A 23,227-nucleotide genomic window follows, 5' to 3' on the forward strand; every position below is an offset into this window, starting at 1 on the left:
TGAAATGCTTAAGTATTTTTAATATTCAGTTCCAAATCGTTGTTTACTGACCATAGAAAAACACTATCAACATCAGCTTGTAAAAGTTGCACATCAATTGCGAAATTTTTCACGTTATACAGTTTTAGATCGTCTGCAAATGATAAAAATTCGAAGTGACGAATAACACAACCTTAAAGGTCTTTAATAAATACAATTAGTAAAAAAATAGGGCTGGTGTTGGAGCCCTAAAATACACCGGAAAAGATCGGAATTTTTTCAGAAATTACGTTATTTCGCACCAATTGAATATGATTTGACAAAAATCCATCAATCCACTTCAATAGACTGTCACTCCATTCTGTTAGATCCATCGCAGGCAACTTCTGAATGAGATATCTGTGGTTCATTCTGTCAAATGCCTGCGAGAAGTTAGTGTAAATACTACCGACCTAACTATGGTTCTTAAAGACGTCGAACAAGTACTGCTGATATGTAAGCAAATTAGTTACGGTAGATTTACTCTCAGAATAACCAGGTTGCTGATGTATAATTATATTCCGACTATGCCTTGAGAGCTCTTCAGCAAAAAGGCTTTTAATGATTTTGCGAATTTCAGACTGAATGCTATTTATAATGGCATTTCTATTCCCACTTTTATATATTGGAGTCAAGTAACTGGTTTTCCAGAAGTGTGGAACACGTCCTGAAACGAAAGACGTTAGAGAACACTCACAATTATTTAATAAGTCTTTCGATATGCCATTATTCATAGTTTTGAGGCCATCATTCTCTCTGAAAATATCAGTTAGAAATATGTTAATTGAATCGCCATTAAGATTGTAACCGAAATTATAATTGGGAATTGTACCTTCATGTTTTCTATAAATTGCTGAAAAATAACCGGCAAACAAATCAACTATATCCTGACCATCTTCAGCGAATTTTCCATTTAGCGGCATATTATTGGGATAGGACTTCGATCTTCCTAAGTTGTTTACATGTTTCCAAAAGTTATTTGAATTTGATGCTACATCATGATTCAGCAATTTAGAATTTATAGCAAATATCACTTTCAACCTTCCACCTACTTCTTAAAGTGGATGCAATGGAAGTTTTATATTTTGTATGTGCTATTTTTTTGTCTATGATTAAATTTTGTAACTCTCGACTAAACCAAGGAGAAAATATGTCCATAATGTATAATTGAAACTAGAGAACACTGTAATAATAGTTGACACACTTTATTGCCATCAATTTTATCAAAAGCTTTTTGTTCACAAAGAATAGATGCAAAAAAGTTATTCATAGAATAGTAATCACAGTTTCTTATGCATATTGTGATTTTAGTTATTTAGTTTGTTTGGTGCGCTATCCTTGTTCCTGTTTTATTTTAAGACAATTTGTCTAGTTATTAATTATTTATGATCTTTCCTCTTTCTTTGTTCTTTAAAATTTTCCATTTTTTAAATTCTGGAGGTAAATATTTTGTTCAGAAATTTTGTACTTCTTTGAGAAGTTTGTATTGTTTGTTTTGTATTTGTTTGAGAGTAAATATTTTGCTCAGAAATTTTTTTTGTTTCTTATTGCTTTTAATTTTTAATTGAATTGTACTTTATTTTTCCTACAAACTCTTTGTACTACACTATAAAATATGTTAATCACATTTGACTTATTTGGTACATATATTTTTATTTGGTACACTATCGCCGTTTCTGTTTTTTCATATCAGTTTTTTGTTCATCATTTGTTTATTTTAAAATTTTGCTATTTCCTTTTTTATCGATTTTTTTTCTCATTTACACTCTGTTTGTGGTTTCCACTTTCTTGTTTCTTATTGCTCTTAATTTTTCATAATTTCGTTTTTAATTGCGTTGTTCTAATTTCTTATGTTACAATTTTATTTTATTTTTATTATATCCTAATGTATTTGTTTTTAAGAATTATCGTATTATAAAAAAAAATACATTGAAATTTTTTAGAGCAAAATGAAATTTGAAGGACTAAGTACAAAAAAGTTTTCATAGTCCGTGACTATTTAAAGCCCAGGTTATCTTTCAGTAAGCATCATTAACTATTATTTATTTAAATACCTTCCTGGACCTTTATTTTTTGTTTTTCGAAAAAGAAGCATTAAAATAATAATACCCTTATCTCCCTCTGAAATTATTTTCCCTATAGGTTTTTCTCTGTCAAACTCATTATGCTGTGACAAAAGCATCAGTAGTTAAACTAGAAATAATAAGGATAATCTTTTGGAGAAAATCATATGATTCAGACAAAGATGGTGACTTTATATATCCTATATGGATTTTTCTCTTACACATATTTTTTTAATTGAGTACCATTTATTTCATGATATTTTTTCTTTTTCGGCTTGTTGTGGTTTTTTCCCATAAAATATTTTAAAAAATCTACTTAAGCACCAATATACGCAACTTTAACCACAATTAATACCAACCCAGTCCATCCGGTATTTTTGTAATTTATTGTTAAACTTAAAAGGTTGTATTTCAACCGTAATACATAATCTTTTTGACCCCTTGCAAGCAAGCATGCCCCATTTAAATTGTAAACGGTTAATGTAAAATTGATTGTTAAATAATGCGTGGGTTAAATGCAAAGAAAAACATTAACAAAATGGCAAGAAAGTCGTTAAGCAAAGCAATATGAAAATTCTGATATTATTGCACTAGACGCTTATAAACAAATATTTATAATATTAAGGCAAATACTTTCTGTTTTAATTAAACAACTGTTAATACGACGTTTAAATAATAATTATAACCTTAATAACCACGAAGCGCTTAATTAAGAGTTCTTGGAATAAAGCACATGTCTAAACGCCATTAATTAAAAAAAACCAAGAAAAAGAATCTCTTTTAAGTTTCTCGAGTAAAATTGACGTCATCAAAAGGGATATTATTTATTTATACGCGGTCGGAATTTCAAATAAAACCCAATTATTACCAAAAAGTCCCCATTACACATAATTGTTTCTTTTTTTGACAAAATAATACGTGATTTTATTAACAAATTGCCTTAGGAAATATATACACACTTTTGTGAAATACTACGAAATATAAAAATAAATAAGGAAGAAGACAATAAAGTAATTAGTCATACACATTACCAAGACTTTTTGCTACAGTTTTATATTCATCTGAACCATAAATGACGATTGTGCGGTAATTTCAGTTACGATGACTAATTTACTGCACAGTTTTACGTAATTTTTATACATACCTGTCCTGCCAAAGTATGCCATAGGATGAGCACCAGCCTGGTTATGAATGGAGCTTTATAAGATTTGTGTGAGAATAATCTGTGGGCGCCTGTGGTCACTCCCATGCCACTACTAAAGGCCACTAATAAAGCTAAAAATAAAAATTTTAAAATATAGAAATTATTATTATTAGATGGATTAATAGAGAAATTGGCTCAGGACTATAGTTGTCTCATTTGAGCTTAATTTTATATATATAGTTCGTATAAGGTTTTCCTTAATTAATAATTAATTAAGAATCAATTATTTATTTTCTATTTTATGAACACTTTTCTCTATAAACAAGATTAGCTAATATAACAGAAAATAAAATACTGAAAAATGTCAAGTTTAATCTTTGTAACTGATTCCAAGACTTAAAGTGATATTTTCAGGCAAAGATAGGGTTGAAATTGATGAATTTTCCAGTTAAAGATTTACTGAACTGAATTTTTTGCGTTTTAAAAAGTGGCAATTGGTTGCAAAAGGTTTCATTACTTAAATGGCATCTTCAGGCAGGGTTAAAAGAACTTATGTTTTTTTTTTGAAAAAAATTTAAAAAAATGATTTTTCGAATAAATCGTGATATTTTGTCTTTTTTTCTTAATGATATTTTAATTATTTGACATTTATTCAAAATTATTATAAGATTTAATTTTTCAGAAAAAATATAAATATATTGAATTGAAACTCAACACTTAAGAAAAAAAACAACAAAAATGGTTAAAATTGAAAAAATCTAATCAAGTTGAATCTTTAACTTTTTCTTTAGGTTAAAATATATTTATAATATAAATTTTGAAAAAAGTTATAGACAGAACTACTCGAAAATTCTACGTTTTGCGTTTTAAATAGAAAAGTAACCTGCTGATGTAGTGAAAAGTAGCGAAACTGGTTATGCTTTAATTTTGAAATGACGTTTAAAAAATGTATTATTTTTAACATTAAAATCTAGTTTTTTTCGAGTTTGTCTGGTTTTTTCCAGGTATGTTCTAATTTTACGTTTAAGTTACTTTTAATTGTAATTGTAAAACTCGGAAAAAAACTTGTTTTAACACAATTAGCTAATCTTATTTATTTGACACATTACAGTATCAACAAATTAATAATTGGCCAACGTGCATTATTTAACACCTATATAATGCTGTCACTATGCTGCCGTGCACAATAAAAAGGCGGTATCTACAGAAAATTCAAAAATCGAGTTTTTGGTATCAAAATTGTTCTTGTTACTTAATCCATCTCCTTACAAAGTTATAAGGCCGTATCTAAAATAAAATCTGAATTAATGTCTAAAATTGTTTAGCCGTATCTGCAAAATTATCTTGCAACATGCTTAATAATTAGGCGGCAAGTGCTGACGTTAAGTACGCAGTTGCAGTTAAAATATTTTCCGGTGATATTGTTCAATTTGTCAATAAAAATCTTGAAAGTGTTAACATGACCATGATACGAATTGTGAAGATATTCCTCTAAATTATCTATCTTCTAGGGTTCAGGTTAAAGATTCAAATCAAAAAGGTACCTAGTTAAACATTTTATTTTTAAGTACATTATAAAACTGATTATTAATATTTATTTTTAGAAACGGCTACTTTTTGTAAAAGAAGGAAATTTGATACCGATCTCAAGACTCGAGAATTGTTAGCAGCAAAAAAACGTGCTAAAAATCATGCTGTCTTACCTGGCTGCAAAAACTGCAAGAAAAAATGTTCGTCGCTTATTTCAAATGAAGTAAGAAAATCAATAAATAGTCAATTTTGGCAATTATCTAAAAATGAGCAAAAGGCATTTATACTCAAAACATGTTCAAGATTAGTAGTAAAACGAAGAACTGTTACAAGTGATAAATTTATCAAGCAAAATACGTTTATGTATTTCTTAAAAAATGACATAGGCAAAGTGGTGCCTGTCTGCAAAATATTTTTTTTGACTACACTTGGTTACAAGAAAGGCAATGATCAAAAACACTAAAATGTCGAATGACACCTTTGCCACATGGAAATTCAGGCAAGGCTTCTCAAAGAAAAATTGATGATAGTGCTATTAACGAACATATTGAGTCTTTTCATCCAGAGGTATCACATTATCGTAGAGAGCACGCTCCAAAGGTTCGATACTTAAGCAGCGACTTAATAATGACACTAATGTACAATGATTTTAAAGAAAAATTTCTTGGAACTAGAATTTCAATTGAAACAAAAATAAAAAATAAAAGCAAAACACATTTCTTTCAACAAACTAGGGCACGAAGAATGCGATTTATGTGAACATTTTAAGCTATATGGGCATGATAAAGATAACTTGTATAAGACTCGTGCGAATCTTGTCAACTTTGGAAAAAGCATGTAAATCGCGCTAGTGAATCACGAAAATTATACAGAGAACACAGTGAGCAGATGTTTGATAGTAATACAACATGTGTCTCTGCAGATTTACAAAAAATTGTTATGCTACCAAAAATGGATACGTTCAAGACTGCGATTTTCTTGAAACGTCTAATAGCCTATAATGAAACATTTGTTCCCTTAGGAAAAATAACTAAAACCAATAAACCATTTGCTGTTGTATGGCATGAAGCCGTAACTAAGCGATCGAAAGAAGATTTTATAAGTACGTTTTATTCATTTTTTAAGTTTCATAGAGACACTGAAAATATTATTATTTGGTTAGACAATTGTACTAACCAAAACAAAAATTGGTCGCTGTTTACTTTTTTAATAAGAATGGTAAACTCAAACGAAATTTCAGCTAAAAGCATAACTTTTAATTATTTTGAGCCTGGACATACATTTATGTCTGCAGACAGCTTCCACTACCAAGTGGAGCTGTCTATGAAACGAAGATCCAAAATTTACGATTTCAATGATTTTATTGGTTCAGTAGCATCTGCATGTAAGGGCAACGCCGAAGTAAAAGAAATGAACCATACGGATTTTTTTGATTGGGATAATTTCACGTCGCAACAAAAACTAAAGAAACTTGATGAAAATAGGCCTTATTTGTCAGACATAGTACAGGTTGTTGCTGAGCGAGGAAAATTTGTCCTGGGGAATCGAAATAGTTTTAATAAGCTCCTTATAAAAACTTTAGATTTTCTTATGCCAAAGGCAATGAAAAAAAAGCAGCTCTTAGGAAGTTTTACCAAAAACTCTAGACCTCACGGCTTTCCAGAAAACAGAAAACTGTTCTGGACTAATTTACCAGAAGTAAGTGAAGAGTATTCGGACACTGACGAACTTTAAAATAGGTGTAGACTTATTGCACTTACTGTAATAATTTTTATTTTTTTAGAAGTTTTTTTGTTTTGTTTGAAAGATTTTTTTTTGTTTTGTGTGATGTTTGTTAATTAATATGTAATAAATAAATTAATTACCAAAGTTTTGTTTCCTTAAATTTTTAGAATCTGCTTATAATATAATAGGTATTATTATTAATAAATCATTATCATGCAGATACGGTAATAATACTGGGATAATAATATACACAATATTACCTAATTAAAAGGCGGTAAGTGAAATTTCAGCTTTAAAAGAATAAATATTGCCAAATTTGCTTTTCTAATAAATTTAGCTTTACTTTTTAGTCATAAATCTAGACTGTTTTAATTTTTTAAAAAATATTCTAAAAAAACTTGCATAAAAGACTTTAAAGTTCGTTTTCTCAGTTTTACTCTTAACGCAGATACCGTTTTTTAATTGTGGACGGCAGTATGCTTATGATCCACAATAGACTAAAAAATTTAAAACGTTTTTTAGGATACCGAAAGTTCCAAATCAATTTTTCTATATACAATTCACGTAAAAAATTCCTATCCCACACCCATCTAAAATTTGAACATGATATATTTATTTATTTATAATGAATCAACAGCGAAAAGGTCAATTATAGATACAATTCTATTAACTAATATTACAATTTTTACAGCACTAGAATTTAAGTAGAATACTATTGAAAACAGCCAAACAAAACCACCAAATTATCTAGCAAAAAAAATAATGCAAACTAGAGCTCTAAATTTTGCATCTGAGAAGTAAGCAATCTGTCCTTTACAAGTTTTGTGAATCTATTCACAATCTAAGTCACTAGCATAAATATTAAAAAAGTTACACATTTTATAGATGTTTGTTCTGAGAAAATCCAAGTTAAAAAAAATATTGACAAAAAATGGAAGCATTTTCATTTCAAATTAATTTTTTTGTTTTTTTTCTTCTTTTTACTTTTAATAATTTAATTTTTGCATTGTATTTATCTTAATTACAATTGACTTAAATATTTTTTCAGACAGATTATTTTTGGTATGCTATCGTTGTTCCTATTTTTCTATCCGATTTTTTTGTTGGTTCAAATTTATTTTCCTTTTTTTCTGATTTGAAAATCTCGCTGTTTTCTTTTTGTTGAATAATTTTTTTTTCTTTTGAACTCTATTTGTCGTTTCCATTTTCTTGTTTCTTGTTGCCCTTAATTTCTACTGATTTTATTCGTAATTGTATTGTCCTAATTTCTTATGTTACACTTCAAATTCATTTTATTTTTATTTTATCCTATTGGTTTTTTTCCGAATTATCCTAATGTAAAAAAAAAATGTATTTTATTTATTTTTTTTTTAGTTTTTTTTTTGATAAATATGAAATTTGAAGAACTAAATACAGTACGTGACTATTAAAAGCCGAACAAAAATTTAAAAAGTTAAAAATCTTTCTTGGTCTAGTGCTACCAGTATTGACAAAGAATGGAAGCATTGAAGTATTTCTCAAAAATTAATTTTATTGGTTTATATCTTGTGCATATATACAAGACAAATCTTGATGTGACCATTTTCCAAAGAAATCCTATTAAATTCCTGCAATAGTAATAAGTGATTATAGCTTTGACTCGGATAATAACCATGATTTTTGAAAAAACTTGTATTTTAGGAATTTACGTTGCACACGTTCTATAGTTTTGCTCCATATTTCATATTGAGAAAACCATATAATGCAATCATAGCCCAGCACCGGTAACACCAAACTGTCAAACAATCCTGGACATTACTCAACGCTAAAACCCTAGTGGATCTGACAATAAAGCTCAATTTTTTATATGTCTTATCAACCAACTCAATGATGTTATTTGTAAACGCTAGTTTACAGTCTACTATAACAATGAAGTCTTTCTCATGCTTATAGTCATTAAAATACACCATCTTACAGCTTTTTATAAATTTATTTGTAAACTATGACAATCCTCCAATGAACTTATTTCCTTGTCGGTTTTAGAGTCATCGGCAAAACATAAGATCATTGAATTACCTACAGAACTTAATATGACATTTATAGCAACAAAAAATAGCAGACGTCCCAAATTGGAGTCTTGGGGAACCCTAGTACTGCTAATATAAAGCTTAGACTTCAGTAGCACCCTTGACTTCACCATATTGCTACCTGTCATTTAAATAGGATACAAGTACATTAATTAAAATATTTTTTATTAAAAGCCTTCTCCATATAGTATAAACTACATTAACCCGTCTTCGTTCTTTTATTAAAAGCATCGTGTACATATTGGCAAAATCTTATTATGTTAGTTTATGTTGATTTTGTCTCATTAAAATTTGACGAAACTTTGAATACATTATCGATTTCAATTGAGACAGCCAGGCATTAAAGTTCACCTAAATCATAATTATGTGATAAGTTTGCATTTTGAGAACTTTCAAAAATTCTAGAACTCGTAAAGCTCGTTTTGTTTATGAAAGATTTAAGATGTTTAGAAACCCAGTTTGTACCTGAAAAAAATTATTGCAGATTATTTAACAAGCATTGGCTATGATCCAAAGACCTAACTGCTTTAGAAGGAAATGTTACTGTTTTGAACATTTCTTGACAATACTTTTCAACATTTAGTAAAAAAACCTTTTTTACACAACACATTGCTCTAGATTAAGAAAAAAACTTTCATAAATGCTTTTAATATGCAGCCATTGCTGTAAAGACAAAAATATTTATGTTCATTTTTTGCAATAAAATTAGCAATTCTAATGAAATATAATATATGTACTTTAACAATGAGGTTGTTTACTTCGCAAGGTTTGAATCCTGTAATAGCTACCACTATGAACTCTGATTTTCTCTAAGTCCAAAGACCTAGCAGGCCATAAGTCACTTTTTCAGCGAAAAATTCTACAGTCTTATTAATTATCAGCATTTTCATGAAACTGCATCTCACTGGTATGTTTTTCTGATGACCCGCTGTAGAAAGTCATCTAGAAGCTTCACTGATCCTGTATCATATTACAACTTTCATCATGTCAGCTAAAATATTCTTCTTTTCTCAATAAAACCAATTACTCTTATTGATTTTGCACTGATTCAACCATTACGGCAGAAACACGCTCGATAAATTCAACAAGTGAAAGTAAATAAATGTGACGTATCTGTTTTTTTTTATCCGCCGGTGTTTTTACCTTAACCTTGTACAAAACGGTGCCTTTTGTATCATTTTTGTATGTTCTTACTAATAAAACTTGTAGATTTTTCAAAATTTATTATCTCCGTATCATCTGATGTCATTAAATTAATGCAAATTGGTTTGCTTTCATTTTTTAGAAGAATTTTATGGGTTTTAAAGTCAATATCACTTTCTTTAAACGGTGGATTTTTATTTATGTTGTTTTCTAAATATTGTTGTTTGGAATACATAATGTTTAGTTAATGATTGATCATTTATTTGTTATTTTTAAATATATCTATTTTTTTTACTAGCCTGACAGAATTTGAGTAACTGATTGACTGTTAAGGTTTCAAAAAAAATCGATAATAAACTCTTCAGTTGACCTACACTGTATCCATTACAATCATAAAAAAATTGAATTCTCCTCACAGGATCGAGAAAAATCCACATTGATGGTATTAGATTTTTCAGCATTTTCTTTAAATCGTCAATATATGGAATTTATTTGTATCCATTTTCCAACGAATTTTTGTTTTTTTTTTTTAATTAAAACAGCCCACGTGTAATTTATGACCAAGACTTAATAACTTCGTAGATTCAGCAACGACTAACTTAGCTTGAACTTGATCCTACTCAAATCCAAAATAACACTGGCTAAATATTGGTTTTAAATTGTACTAACTTTATCATTTTTAAGACCACATTTTCTTCTCTTTTTTGACCTCTTCTCTCTCTACCTCACCATTTCAAGGCAAGATAAATCAATCAGAAGACGTTTCTTAAGGAACCCACTACAATTGCAAAACACTCTTCAAACTATCAATAAAACTATAAATCTCGATCTAGCAATGTAATTTCTCGGGGGGGCCATGCGATATCCATCAAAAACCAATTAAATTCCATAATAATTACTAAGCTCCCAACTATCTAAAATTATGAATATTAAAGGTAAGAATGTTGCAACGCGACTTCTACTTCTCTTAATGACTATGATGAAAGGGATCATTTAAAAGTTTCGTATCGATGGTGCAAGCGTTCGGTTGGATGTCACGGTTAAAAAATCAACCTTGGTAGTAGTTTTGTAATTTAAATACGCGTGTCTGATTAACGTCTGGAATGAGGGTGATTAACAGTCATTCAACTCCACCAACATCTTAGTTTTCTTAAGATCGTAACACTAAGTAGATCATTTCCTTAATTTAAACAGAATACTTGAAAAATTCTCTTTTTAGTCAAATCTCTTCTAAGACTTAAACACATCTAATTCTTCTTAAACTTACCCCAAATATCAGTTTTCCAGTAGCAATGGAACACCATGACCCATAATCCGTATACAGCGGCCACATGTAATATTAGAAACCCTATAGCGTTAAACCATACAATGTCCCTTTTGAAGGTGTAGTCTGTGCCAACTTCTGCTGGCAGTTTACCCAAATAGTCAATTTCTTTGGGTGAAACCTCTTTGGATTCTGCTAAGTGTTCTTTTTCTTCTTCTTTAATTTGGGCTGATTGGGGTTCAGTTTGGGAGGAAAACGTCTCGTGATTTTCCATTGTGGGTAAACCTACGCAAGGTTCCGGGATAGTCATTTTCTGGAAAAGGAAATAATTTTTGTTTTATTTTAAGGATAGTTTAGTGTTGTATTAGTGTTATTATCTTTATAATATTTTTTTATTCTTAAATTTTATTTTCTGTCTATACTGTGACCTAAACAGGTCTGTATTAGGCTAACCTCGGTCACCGGATTTGAATTAATAACATTTTTCTTAAAGGAAGGATTTTTATTAATTTTTGCATTATTAATTTGAAAATAAAATTATGAAATAATTAAAATTTTTAAATTCCGTCATACTAATCTTAAAATTTTAATATGATTTTTTTTACCTATAATTTTTTAAACTTTTTCTTACCCTCCTTAATTATGCCCTAAATATTTGAAAAATTTATAGTAAAATAGAATTTGGAAATGTCGACTTAATAAATTTTAGAACTTTATAAGTTTTAGAATTGTGTTTACTAATCTTGAAAAGTTTTACTTTAAAATGTTGAACTATTACTAATAATTTGATCTGAAAATTTCACGTTAAGTGTATTGATAATTTCAAATTTACAGTTATTGTCTCGAAATTTTAAAATGCCGGCCAGTATTATTTTCACATTTTTAAATTTAGATTAATTATGTGTAAAATTCAAAATTTCGTATTACTAATATGATAAATGTCAATTTTGACTTATTTGCTCGATAATTTGACAAGATGGTAAGCTGGCTTGAATTTTTTTATTTTAAAATTTCGCCCGATATTTTAAAACCTTAACTTTATATCTCAAAACTTAAAAAGTTTGTTAGCTCGGCATTTTAAATTTGGAAGTTATGATCTTGAAATAAATATGTAATCTAATTGATAATCTTGATATTTTATCTTGCATTTTCAAAATTTTGCTTTTTTCAGAAATAATATAATAATAATTCCTTGAAATTTCGATTGTTTTTTTTAAATGTTATCGTTTTGACTTACTATTTAAAAATTTTGAAATTTCGTTTTGTCTTAGCACCTTGACATTAAGTAATGAAGTAATTTTCTTAAAAATCCCAAAATTTTGACTCAAAATTGTTTGGTCTAAAAGTCCTAAAACTTTGACTAAGTTAGTATCTATAGAAACATTTAAATTTCATGTTATGATTTCGATATTTTTAAATTTTCAGTATTTATCTTCTTCATTCTTGAAAAGGAAATTCATGCTTTTTCGTGCACTACTATATAAGTTTTTCCGTTTGACCATTTATTTAATTTATTATTTGTCCCTTGCTCTGTCCTTGGGCTATGGCTTTATCTTTATCTACCTTCATATTTTTTCTCTCTGGTATTATTAAATATTCAACAACAACTTTAAAATTCCCTGATCCCTTTTCCTCTTAACTTCATACATTTTTCCCTTTATGTTTGTCCCTTTTTGTCTTTATTTCTCTGTTCCCCTTCCCCTTTATCAACTCGCCTTTTTTAAACCATCTTTAGAAGAAATATTAACAATGTTTTTTCTTTTTACCCGTAATTTTTTCTTTCTTCTCATTTTTGTTACAATTTTTTTCTTTTTTCCTTATTTAGCGTTGTCTCTTTGAAATAACCTTTAACAGTCTATTTCTATTTGTTTTTTTTTCTTTCGATTTCTTTGCTTAAACTACCGAATAGTTTGATAATAAATTTCTTCCAGACTGTTGTCTAAAGTTGGCAACATCGATAACGTACCTAAAAAAAGTACTAAGACGTTGCCGAGATGCCTATAATTTCCAAATTACTTCTTATGTCCTTAACAGCATTTTTGTATTATTAATTTACTCTGATATTTTAGGGACTGTTAATGGTACGGCATTGCTAACATGTCAAGAATTGCCAAAGTTCTACCTACTTTTTAAATTATTAATGTAATTCTTTGATTAAAGAAATATTTTGATTTTTCCTGATTTTTAAAGTAAGCAAGCAGCTCTGGCAAAAGCGTATTTTTTTAAGAGAAAAACTGAATTAGTATCTTGAAATTTGGTTATATCAGTCATTATCTTTAAATTTTAGATTTTTTTTACTATCTCGATAAAAGAACTGTTAAGTTATAATTTCTAAATTTTAAATTTTTATTCAGAAAAAATCTTAGATCTTAAAAATTAAAACTCGAAATTTCATACTAGTTACCCGAGTATTTTACAATTTCAATTTATTACCTTAAAAATCTTTAAAATTCTCCTCGATATCTCAAAAATGTTCTCAAAAAATTACCAAATTTTAATTCTTTGACTAATTATTTTGAATTTTTGAAATTTCGACTTCTGTCTCGAAATTTTGCCCCATAGGTTCGAATTCTAATCTCGACATTTTATAATTCCAACTTTCGAATTTCGAATTAACCTTGTAAAACTTCGACTCAATATTTAAAAATTTCAAGATCGCTGGTTAATTACCTCATATTTAAATTGTTGATGTAATTTTTTTGAATCCTTGAAATTTCAAGAATTACGTCTTACCATCACGAAATATTACCCAAATATGTCAAACCTAAATAACCAAGTTACTCTGTGCATATTTTTTTTAAGACTTTATTTTCTCGGTAAAACTTTAAGGCCCTTTGTACTGTGAGGCTACATATAAGAAAAAGTCCCAAATTTTTCTAGTTTACAAGACTTTTTATAAATATATTTTTCACGGTAGCCAGTTACGCATAAATTGCAACAAACTAATACGTAAACCATAATAAAATGTTTAACGCATCGTAGATCAAAACAAAAGGTTCTCCTTTAAAGAAAAACCTATTTGCATAAATCTTTAGTACAACAGTTTATTCTAGTATTTAGCGGCGTAAAATAAAACAGAATTTATGGAACACAAATCACAGCACCGGTCATTTTTAGTTTCTAGAATATTTAATTTACTGCTGTTTTAATTTTGCACAATGGCACGATTTTAAAACAATAATTGTCGTTGCATCGGTGGCATTCGATTGGAAATAAGCGATAAAAAAAATATATAAAAATTCTGAAGTACGACAGCAGGTGATTACACTAGTATTAATTTTAAGTGAATTACAAGTCCATTAACTTTAATTAAATCAAAATAAAGTATTAAAGCTCTACCTTGTTCGTAATAAATATTTTATTTATAATATAAATATTTTGATTAGGCAGGTCATTTATTTCTCATTTGTTTTGATTTCCCCTTATTTTATAAATACCGTCCCATCATAAACTCATTGACATCTTTACGTATTTATATGAATATTTAATAAGGTTTAAATGAAATTATAATAATCTCACAATAAGATCCACTAATTTGTTTACTCGTTCCTAAAAATTGGTAATTAATTATCCTTCATTTTTAAATATATTTATAATATCCCACACGAGGTTTCCCAATAATTGCTCAATTTTTTAAAATAAATAAATATGACTTAAATGGTGAAAATGATGGAAAATTATTGCATTAATAATGATATCAAAAGACACCTGATTGATCTACATTTTGAAGCAAGAACAAGTCAAACAGAAATATTGATTTCGATAGTTCAGGGTTAAAACGATCTAAAGAAACTCACTGAATGAAGATTTGGATGGATATGTAGAGCATCTTAGAAGAAGATCTTGAATAAGATCCCTAGGATGAAGGAAAGAAGACAGGGATATAATAGATGAAGGTTTGCAAAGGATCAGAGACCAAGGAACACAGACAAGAAAGAAGAAAATCTAGATATATACAAACGAGCACAATGAATTAATCAGAACCAATACTAGCAGATCAGAGACGGAAGGAAACTATTTTTTATATATATTTAACATGCATTTTGTTAAATTTTAAGTCTATAAAGTATGGAAAAGAAAGTGGTGAAGATTCGGTGTAATGGTCCGATTCAAAGACTTGTATACGTCGTAATAGCTCAGGGGAAAGGAATAAAGACATATCTCAGAAATCACGAGAGGATGAAAAACCAGAAATCTAGAATGATTTGAAAATATGACAGCTTAAAATTTAAAAAATCTAGATAGATACGTAGAGAAAATCTTAAATTAGGTTCCATTGAGAGAAAAATGCAGTTCTCGAAAATCATAGCAGGGAAAAGAAACTATGAAGATATACAAATGGCAGTGAAAGAAGAGTACTGGTATATATAACCAGTATAAATAACACCTAGTCTATATCAACAAATAAATTTGAATAGAGCAAAATTAGCTACTGGAACATTAAAGTACCCAAGACTCACACTCTCTAATGAAAATACTACTGAGATACTTTAGAGATCAAAGAGAGGTTAAGTGTACGAAGCTTTAGTTCTAAAATTAAGATATGAAGACCGAACAACAATGTCGAATTAGCTTCCGATGAGAAGAAGGAGAAATGCTGAACATGAAAATCATAGAAAAGGAAAGAAACTATGAAGATATGAATCCCCAATCCGCAAAAGAAGACCACTCGTATATACCAATATAAATAATATATCTTCCAATAAGTTAGAATAGAGGAATAACAGCTACTGGAACATTATTAATAACTACTACAATAATTATCCAAGGCTCACACTTTTAAAAGGAATTTCTATGAGATATCTTAGGGATCTATAGGGATCAATTAGAGGTAAAGTGTACAAAGCTTTAGTTTTAAAATAAGAACATAAACGAACCTATAAAGGAATATAAATTAAGGAAAGAAATTAGAGATACTGGAAAATTCAAAAGATTCACTAGGAAGAAAGAAAGAAGACAAAGAGATGTAATAGATGAAGGTTTGGAAAGGATCGGAGACCAAGAAACATAGTCAAGTAGTGAAGACAGGAAACCAGATATCCAAGGGTGGGTACCCTAGAATGAGAAAAATCTAGATATCTAAAGACGAGCAGAATGAATGAATCAGAATTAAAAATTAAAGAACAGAAAAGGGAGGAAACTGGAAAAATTCTTAATATATACGATATACATTTTTTTATTAAAGTCCTGGATGCTGTTCAGCCGAGGTTATAAATTATGGAAGAGAAAGTGGAAAAAGTAGAGGATTCCTCGTCTTCCACTTCCACTTCTATAAATCCTAATAGTTTAGAATGGAAAAAATCTAATGGATATATAGAGGAGGGCAAGTAAAAGGGAGTTCTTAAATTATAACTTGATAGCAATAAGGAATAAAGACATATCTCTAAAATAACGAGAGGATGAAGAGCCAAAAATCAAGAATGGCGGAACAAAAAAAGTTATATAAAGAACTATGAGATTTATAAGAATCCTTAACATATATGATATAAAATTTATTTTGGCTAAGGTTCTAGATGCTGTTCTGTAAATAGTATAAAGAATAAAAAAGAATGCATGTTAGAGATAAAATCATAGAAAGGGAAAGAAACTGTAAAGATATAGGAATCCCAGTCAAAAAAGACCACTGGTATACACCAGTATAAATGATAACTAGTATTTACCTTCAAATTAATTAGAATAGAAAAATGACAGCTACTGGAACATTTAAGTAAAGGAAAAAATTAAGCAAAGGAAGAAAAAGTGTACAAGGATTTATTTCCAAAATTAGAACATGAAATACCAAACAACCTATAAAGTAATAAAAATAGAAAAAATTAGAGGCAGTGAAAAGTTCAAACGATTCACAAGAAAGGAGATGTTGAATTAGCTTCCGATGAGAAGAAGGAGAAATGTAGATCATGCAAATCATAGAAGGGGAAGGAAACTATAAAGATATGGGAATCACAGTCAAAGAAGACCACTGATATACAGGGTGTTATTCCTTTTTAAGAAGAAAAGTTCAAATAAAGCTATGTCCTAAATCTCTTAACTCTTGAGCTACAGGTTGTTAAAATCTTAAGAAAAAAATCGTTTCTTCATAATAACTTTTATTAACTTCCTAGATATGTTAATGAAATTTGGCACACAACCTCTGGGTATTAACAGTCATATTTTGATGTAGGAGATTTTTTTTAAGTCCGTACAGGAACCCTAAATAACGCTACTAAATATTTTTAAAAAACCTATTTTTATAGTCCCGATTTATTTTAGAGCAAATTTGATTTCTTGACTTTGTTCGCCTGACATGCAAAAACCTAAAAATAGTTTGTATAAAATAAATTTAAAGAGGAAAAAGTTTTGATGAAGAAATGGTTTTTTTCTTAAGATATTAACACTGTATAGCTCAAAAGTTAAGGAGTTTAGGACAGCTTTATTTTAACTTTTCTTCTTAGAATCACCTAAGGCTTATCAGCATCTTAGCATCAGCATCTTATTCTGTAACACCCTGTATTATATTAAAATTGATTTTGGTTAAGGTTTTAAACGCTGTTCTCTAGATACCGTAAAGAATAGAAAGGAAATATCCAGAATACGTATTAAAGAGGTAATAAGAGTTTAAAATTAAGAAAATCTAAATAGATATATAGAGAAGATCTTAAATTAAATTCCGTCGAGAAGAAAACCATTCAGAGATCAAAAAACAGAGAAGGGGAAAGAAACTGTGATTATATAGGAATCCCAGTCAAAAAAGAGTACTGGTACATATCAGAGTAAATAACACCTAGTCTATATCACCAAATAAATTTGAAAAGAGTTATAAGAGCTACTGGAACATTTAAGCACCCAAGGCTCACAATTTCAGGAAATATTATAAAATAAACAACCGATTATCAGAAATACCTTTTAGAATATAGCACCGTGATATATGGAAATAAATTTAAAAAAATGACACGGAAATAACCGAGTTATATTAGAAATAAATAGGTTAGAGAAAACGAGCAGTAGAAAAAGATATATAACAAAAAGAAATCTGTCATTTTGATAAGGATACGTGAGAAGAGCAATATGGAGAAGACGGTGAGCAATAAACTTTAATTGGAGTTCAATGGGGAAAAAAATGAGAAATACCGTAAGCATCATAAAAAACGAAAAATAAAATTCAGGTGCAATTCATCATTTGTGTTTTTTTTCGGATAAAGGACAAGGTAATTAAAGACAGGTCAATTAATTACTACAAAGATACAATAAATATTTCAGTAAACATGCAATTTTTAAAAACATAGAATTACTCTAATGTTGTGGATATTCCTGGCATGCTTCTTAGGATTCATAGTTTGAGTGGAGTTTAACAATGGCAGTTAAAAATTATTTTTTAATATTAAAAATATGAGATGTATTTAAAATAAAATAAAAACATAAAACACTTTTTTGGAAGAGACGATTTAAAAGTTGGAAGAAAAACTATAAAAGTTCTAAGAAGAGATGATGGAGAATGGGTAATAATTAAATGATATTAAAGTAAAAAAATAACCATTAAACTAGATAATTCATGAGAGAAATGAGTCCAAATCAATAGATTAAAGAAGAATGATATTAGGACAAGCTTACTGATAGAAATAGAAAAATATTGATTAAGTTTATGTGATAGGGTAAAACGTTAATTGAAAAACATGATATTTTATAATTATTTTGTAAAACTTTTGTAGATTGTACATAACAGCTGATATTGGCTGAGAACTCTAAAGCTTTTGATGAACCAAATCATGATTGTACCATTTTAAATATATTCTCTCATGTTAATTATATCAATAAGTTAATTTAAGTTCTATGGGTAGGGAAAAAGGGATTCGTGACAAAAAAGGAATTAATTATAGTTTATGAATATTAAAAATCGCCGAATTAATACAATATTTAATCAAATAACTTTTTAAAATTAATTTCTTTTACAAGCTAAATTTTTAATTTTACATAAGAATATACAATAACAGCCTTAACAAAAACTTATATTTTGCACAAACTAACAAAAAAAATAACTTAAATTTCCTACCTTAAATATTTTTTAATTACCCTCTTTTAAAGCAACTAGCACCACTCACAAATAATAAAATATCCCAAAAAAGAGTCAAACTCCGACTAGTAGTACCCCACTTAACTTCCAATAAGTAACTGAGAGCGCTCTTAACTCAGAAGAGAAATAATATATTATGCACCGGAAAATTAAAAATTGTCAATGTATATTGAAATTCATATTTCGGGCATTTTTTTTAAGTGGGAGTAATACCACCGCGATAGCATCGCTTGGTATATGTGCGGGTACTTTCTCCCTTCCCCCGCACCCACTTGCTACCAGTATATGGCATCATAGGTTTGGTAGTCATATACTAGATTGCTTAAAACATAACCATATTGAAATGTTTTTAATTAAAATTAAATTTAAATTTATTATTTAAAGTTATTTATAGATCATTATTTCATTTATTTTTGATTCAGCTGTTATGCCACGGTCGTTTTTTTTATAAGTCAATTTGAAATATAAGAAAATAAAGGAATGAAGAGTTCTATGTTTTTATTTTATTTTATATACATACTATATTTTTATTATTATAAAATAATTTTTTACTGCCAGTGTTAGACTTCATTCAAACTATCAAACCAAAGAAGCATGCTAGGAACTTACAGAACATTACACTAATTTAATGTTCTTAAAAATTGCATGTTTCTTGAAATATTTATCGTATATTTGTAATAATTAATTGACCTCTCTTGGATTACCTTCTCCTTGATCCGAAAAAAAACACAAATGATGAATTGCAACTGAAATTTTAATAATTTTATTGAGGGTTTTTTTGGGAGCGTCATATTTTCAAAATTTAATATACATACATCATGTTTTTTAAGAAATTTAAAAGTTTTGCAAAATATATCATAGGTGATATTTAATGAAAAAATCCTAAAATCCTATTCATACTTTACAGTATCTTTAGAGTTGGTTGCTTTTATAAATAAAAAAAAGGGTTTGTGGACCACTACATGCTCACACCAATTATCTTCTTAACAATTATATTTTTAGTTGATGTATCTCAAAATAACCATCTAATAACTCATAAGAAAAAGTAGACATGTTGACCCACATGCTTTAAACATTTTTATAATGAAGTCATCCTAAGCTTGGAATGCAAATAAAACAGTTTTAATTAGTTAAAGTTAAATTAAAAATTAATTTATTTAAAATTAGTTGATGTCTTAGAAATTATTAATAAATTTGTTTAATATTATAGAGTTATAATATTTTAGAATTATGGTTACTACGTATGTAAAAAAAGTTGACTTTGATTCTCCAATATGAATTCTTTCTGATTTCTTCACTCATCAGAAAGTGACCATTTCATTTATTTCTAGAATTGCGTGGAATTTGTATTAAATTAATTTTAGAATAACTAGTAGTTTCTAGATGGTTGTATATAATATAGGAGTTAAATTTATTTATTTCTATCAATCAATCAATCAAAAGAATGCTTTACAAAAAAAAATCTATACATAAATGTTATATAAATCACACAAAATCAAGTGTTTCTAATTCACATTCCGGAACTGATAATTACAAGTTAAAACATATAGAATAAATATATAAACAAATTAAAATATTATCAGGGTATATAAAGAGATACAAGTGGCAGGTCTGCAATAACTTAAAAGTGGAAAATAAATTTACAGTATTCACCAGAATGCTATAATCCACCTCACATTAAGAAATTTAGCAACGTCATAATAGACTTTTGCCAAAAGCAATACTTTTATCTTCCTTTAAAAGTCAGTACGTATTTAAAGTCCAAATGTCTAAGGGAAGATGATTAAAGGCTTTCCTAGCAAAATAACCAAAAGACTTTTTCACCAAAGTGCTCCTAGGAATCATTAATCCAATATTATTCACTTGCCTTGTAACATATGATCGAGTAGGGACAAGTGAATTGTAAGTGTTGCTAAGGCAAATACTTTCAAGCAAGTGCAAGTATCTTAATATCTGAGTTAAGATATTTTGTGAGATAAAAATTGGTTTCCAAGACTGCCTTAAAGATATTTTAAACATGATGGAGTCCTGAGGCACTTTTCCTCCACGACTGTCGACGACCACATAAGTAAGCTTTGAATAAGTTGTATAAGTGATGGTAATAAGTGAGGTGTAGCTTTAAATAAGTTCAAAGCTACACCTCACACATGATGATCGACACAGTCGAATGCTTTCCACAGTCACAGAAAATTACTACTGAAAGTAGTTTTTCATTAGTACTTAAATAAATATCTTCTAAAAGAGAGAATAGCATCAGATGTTGCGTTTCCACTTTGAAACCTAAATTGAGAACTGGACAGAATTTAATTTGCAGTGATAGATGTAAGAAGTTTCTTCTTGACAAGCCGCTTTATTATCCTACATAAGGAAGGAAGGAAATTAGCTTACATAAAGAAGAAATGCTGGGAAAATTTAAATGTAAATAGTTTTCGCAAAGGTTTCTCTTTGTTTTTTGGAAACCTCGCTCGGTATTTGCAAATTTCCATTTACTACATTTAAAAAATTGTACTCAATATTTTCAGGTATATTTAGAAATCAAATTTCAGTTACTACCTGCAATTTTCTACCTATTATTTTCAAATCTTCATCTCCCATCTAGAAATTCTGTTTATTAAAAAACATTCACTGGATATACTGGATAAATTCAAATTTTGGTTACCATATCGAAATTTCTAATTATTATCTGAAAATATCCATTTGTTATTGGAAGGATATATTGATAGTAAAACTTTTATAATTCCCATTACTACTTGAAAGCTTTTAATTAATTTTTGGAATTTTTTAGCCCATTATCTAGATATCTGTACCTACTATGTAGAAATTCCCCTTAATAAAAAAAATATTATTACTGAAATATTTGAAATTTTCATGCCAATTATTATCTGAAAATGCCCATGTGCTATTGGAATTATGTATATATAGTAGAATTGTTATAATCCCAATTACTTCATGAACTTTTCTACCTATTGTCTGGAATTTTCACCTCATTATCTTGAAATCTTCACCTACTATTTAGAAATTTTACTTGAATAAAAATGTTCCCCTTTATCTGAAATTCTAATTTCATTTACTATATCGGACTTTCCAATTATTATTTGAAAATATCCATTTGTATATTCTTTCCAATAAGAAGTAAAGTTAGAATATAGTTAGACAAATTGTCGTAATTCGAGTTACTACATGAAATTTTGTTAAAAATATATATCTGGAATTCTAAGTTCAATTACTAAGTATATCGAAATGTTTAATTATTATCTGGAATTTTTAGCTCATTATCTTGAAATTTTCATCTCCTATAAAATATTCATTTGCTATTGGAGGTAATACTATAGATATTAGAATTTATATAATTTCAGTTACTATCTAAAAATTTCTTAACGCATTATCGAGAAATCTTCACCGACTATTTAAAAATTGTCACTTAATATCTGAAATTTTAATTTCCACTTACTATTAGAAAATTTCCGCTAGAATATCTGTTTATTATATCAACATTTTTATTTATTATCCGAAATTAATTTTTTTTTAATTTTCTATTCTTTTTCAAGACTTAAGTAAATTAGGGATAATACATTATATACAAAATTGTGTTAATTTTGGGAAATAAATATTTTTTTACTCGTCTTTATATTTCATTACTATTATCTGTTAAACATTTTTAGATAATTATGTATCCTCTTTCAGTTATCTTATTTGAAATTCAGATTTTATTATATATTATAATTTTTATTTATTATTTAATTATTAAGTGAAAATGTTACAGCTACTATCTGGATTTGTCACTTTTTATGTTATGTTAGTAACGGTGAGCAAGTTAAAATATAAAAATGTATTTTTAGTATAGCAAATAAAGTACTAAGAAATATTAAATATTATCTAGAAATTTATATTCTTCAAATGAGAAGGTCAATCTTAAAAGTATTACTAGAGTGAAGAAAAAATTCAAATAAAAAAAATTTTAAATGTAAATAATTTTTTACTTTCCTTAGAGCATATCTTAGAATGATAGAGAATAAAATATTGTAACTTAATAAATAAAAAGAAAAATATTATCTCTAAATGAAAAGTTTTTTTTTCAGACAAAAGAATTTTTGAAAACTGCATTAATTTTATTTTTTTATGTTACTTATTCGGTAACATAGAAATTTGCTCAATCTACCAACAAAGTAGTGGTCATTAAAAATTATTTTGAAATATTTTTTAGACATTATTATAAATTAATTTTTG

The 23,227-nt window shown here is 28.1% G+C and overlaps 1 protein-coding gene across 4 annotated transcripts in view; it reads right to left on the reverse strand.

Annotated features, from left to right (window-relative positions):
- Positions 1-23,227, reverse strand: part of LOC126734586 (acyl-CoA Delta-9 desaturase-like) — a 38,729-nt gene that overhangs the window by 7,071 nt on the left and 8,431 nt on the right. For 3 of the 4 annotated variants that reach the window (XM_050438280.1, XM_050438283.1, XM_050438284.1), the window contains exons 2-3: positions 10,957-11,266; positions 3,226-3,356 (exon numbers count right to left, since the gene is read on the reverse strand). In XM_050438280.1, the coding sequence (XP_050294237.1) occupies positions 3,226-3,356; positions 10,957-11,266 (441 nt within the window). Of the gene's footprint in view, positions 1-3,225; positions 3,357-10,956; positions 11,267-18,979; positions 19,146-23,227 lie in introns of those variants that run through there. The other variant, XM_050438282.1, reaches the window with a different exon arrangement.

The sequence above is a fragment of the Anthonomus grandis genome, chromosome 3, assembly GCF_022605725.1.
Source record: "Anthonomus grandis grandis chromosome 3, icAntGran1.3, whole genome shotgun sequence".
In the NCBI taxonomy this organism is placed as follows: domain Eukaryota; kingdom Metazoa; phylum Arthropoda; class Insecta; order Coleoptera; family Curculionidae; genus Anthonomus; species Anthonomus grandis.